The 2,171-nt window shown below is 26.2% G+C and overlaps 1 protein-coding gene across 1 annotated transcript in view; it reads right to left on the bottom strand.

Moving 5' to 3' along the window:
• The window catches only part of LOC107632899 (protein ENHANCED DISEASE RESISTANCE 2-like), a 17,464-nt gene that overhangs the window by 14,165 nt on the left and 1,128 nt on the right, over nucleotides 1-2,171 (bottom strand). Inside the window, exons 2-4 of the mRNA XM_021117247.1 lie at nucleotides 1,804-1,878; nucleotides 1,610-1,663; nucleotides 199-264 (exon numbers count right to left, since the gene is read on the bottom strand). Of these exons, the coding sequence (XP_020972906.1) occupies nucleotides 199-264; nucleotides 1,610-1,663; nucleotides 1,804-1,878 (195 nt within the window). The remainder of the gene's footprint in view (nucleotides 1-198; nucleotides 265-1,609; nucleotides 1,664-1,803; nucleotides 1,879-2,171) is intronic.

Raw genomic sequence — 2,171 nt, 5'->3', positions numbered from 1 at the left:
TAGCTATTATAAAAAATATTATATATTATGTAAAAATTAAATATCAAATAAGTTATCATGTATTTATATATAAATATATGTGTTATTTAATTTATTTTTAATATATATTTTATATTTTAACATAAATTTTATACAAATAAATTTTGTGACTAATTTTTTTATATACACCTAGCATTATCCAACAACTATATATTATACCTGTTGCTTTGCATGATTAAATGCTTCCATCCATCTCTGAGCTTCTGTCGCTGTAGCACAAGCGATCTTCAACGAAATATATACGTTAACAAATAAATAAATAAATAATCATTTATGTTCAATAAAAAATGTAAAATTTATCCATGAAAACGTAACATTTTAAATTAATAAGCTCTTTAATGTAGAGTAAATACTTTGTCATGCATGATATTAAAAATAGAACTATATTATTAAGAATGATCATTTAGGTAACATTTAGAAGAGAAAATAAAATTAAAAGATAAAAATTGAGAGATAGAGATTGAGAGAAAGTTGCTATTTAATTCAGGTAGTTATTCTGTTATTGTTTCTATTATGGTTTTTGCTTTTAGTTAGCTTTCACCTGTGACACAAGAAATTAGGTCATGTATAGTGCTTCTAGCATAGTTTTTTCTGTCATAACTACATGTAACATTATATCTACTAAAATCAACAGTGACTTTATTTTATGTAAGGGATCTATTTAGATAAAGACGCCTAGAACGTCTTTTTTTAAAGATATTTTTCAGTAATTAAAATTTAACATATATAATCGATTAAATCATGTTATTTTTTGTCAAAATTAGGCTAGACAAATTGATTTAACCGAAAAATGGTGAATCAAATCTTGAACTGGTCTAAATTAATATTATTTTTTTATAAAAAATGACTACAATACTCTTATTATGGAGAATGATTAAAATATTTTTATTTTATAATATTAATTTAGACCAGTTCAAGATTTGATTCACCATTTTTTAATTAAATCAATTTGTCTAGTCTAATTTTGACAAAAATAACACGATTTAATCAATTATATATATTAAATTTTAATTATTAAAAAATATCTTTATAAAAAAGATGTTTTCAGCCTCTTTATTGAGTGGCTGCATGGCTAAATGTACAACCTCTCCTTTCAATTGGAAGATTATTTCAGTTTAAGGTACGCCTAGAAACGATATTTACTCATGTTTGGGGGGTCTACCTCAAGTTTTATCTCATCAAGGATTCTCTTATTTTGTCACGTTTTTTATGCATATACAATATACCTTCGTATTTTCCTTATTCTAAGGGCATGATAGTCATTACAAGACATGTGTTGTTTGATGTAAATTTATTTTCATATGCTATGTTCTCTTTCTGCAACTTCGTTGGAATGTTTTCGCACTTTGGTAAGTTGGGTGTTTTGTGAATGTTTTATCATATTGGACTTCCTTTTCTTATACATCTAATTTAGCCTTCTAGATTCGTTCGTGCTATAATAAATTTAGAATATTCTTTTTGAGATATTTAAGATCAAAAGAAAAAATGCCAAATTCCCTTCTCCTACCTTCATGAACCCTAATAGCAAAATCAACAATAATAGAAAAACTAACTTCAAACTATAACTTACATCTCCTTTTTTCGAATCGTCTAAGCGATTGGAAATCCTTATTACGTAAAGATCCTGAACACAAAGGAATAGAAATATTTAGCTTAAAATTGAAATATATAATCCATAATCACATCCATTGTATGATCAATTCAATTGAGCACATTAAAAAAAAAAAAAAAAAAAAACATAAATTTTACTAGCTAGTGGATCACCATATTAGCAATCCTTCGTTGCCCTAGATTCTCCACCATTAGTGTGGGCCCTACAACCCCTAGTCTTATAGGTTTCTGCACCATAACCACACAAACAGAGAGAAAGAAAGAGACATAAATAGAAATATGGTTACAACAGAAAGTTTCGGACATCAAATTAAAAAGGATAATGCTAGCACAATTTATTTTTTTACTCAACAATTAGTCGATAATGTTTAAAAGTATTGGCTAAAATTATATTATTGAGTTGTCCAACTAAAAATATTAGACTAATAACTAAAAATGTTGATCAATATAAGATAAAATTACTAACTCTCAAACTTTTTTTATTAAAAATACCAGCGTTATAGTGTGCCACAAGACGCACT

The sequence above is a fragment of the Arachis ipaensis genome, chromosome B03 (genome assembly GCF_000816755.2).
Source record: "Arachis ipaensis cultivar K30076 chromosome B03, Araip1.1, whole genome shotgun sequence".
Taxonomy (NCBI): domain Eukaryota; kingdom Viridiplantae; phylum Streptophyta; class Magnoliopsida; order Fabales; family Fabaceae; genus Arachis; species Arachis ipaensis.
The sequence above is the reverse complement of the archived record's forward strand: the minus strand, read 5'-3'. Positions and strand labels throughout refer to the sequence as shown.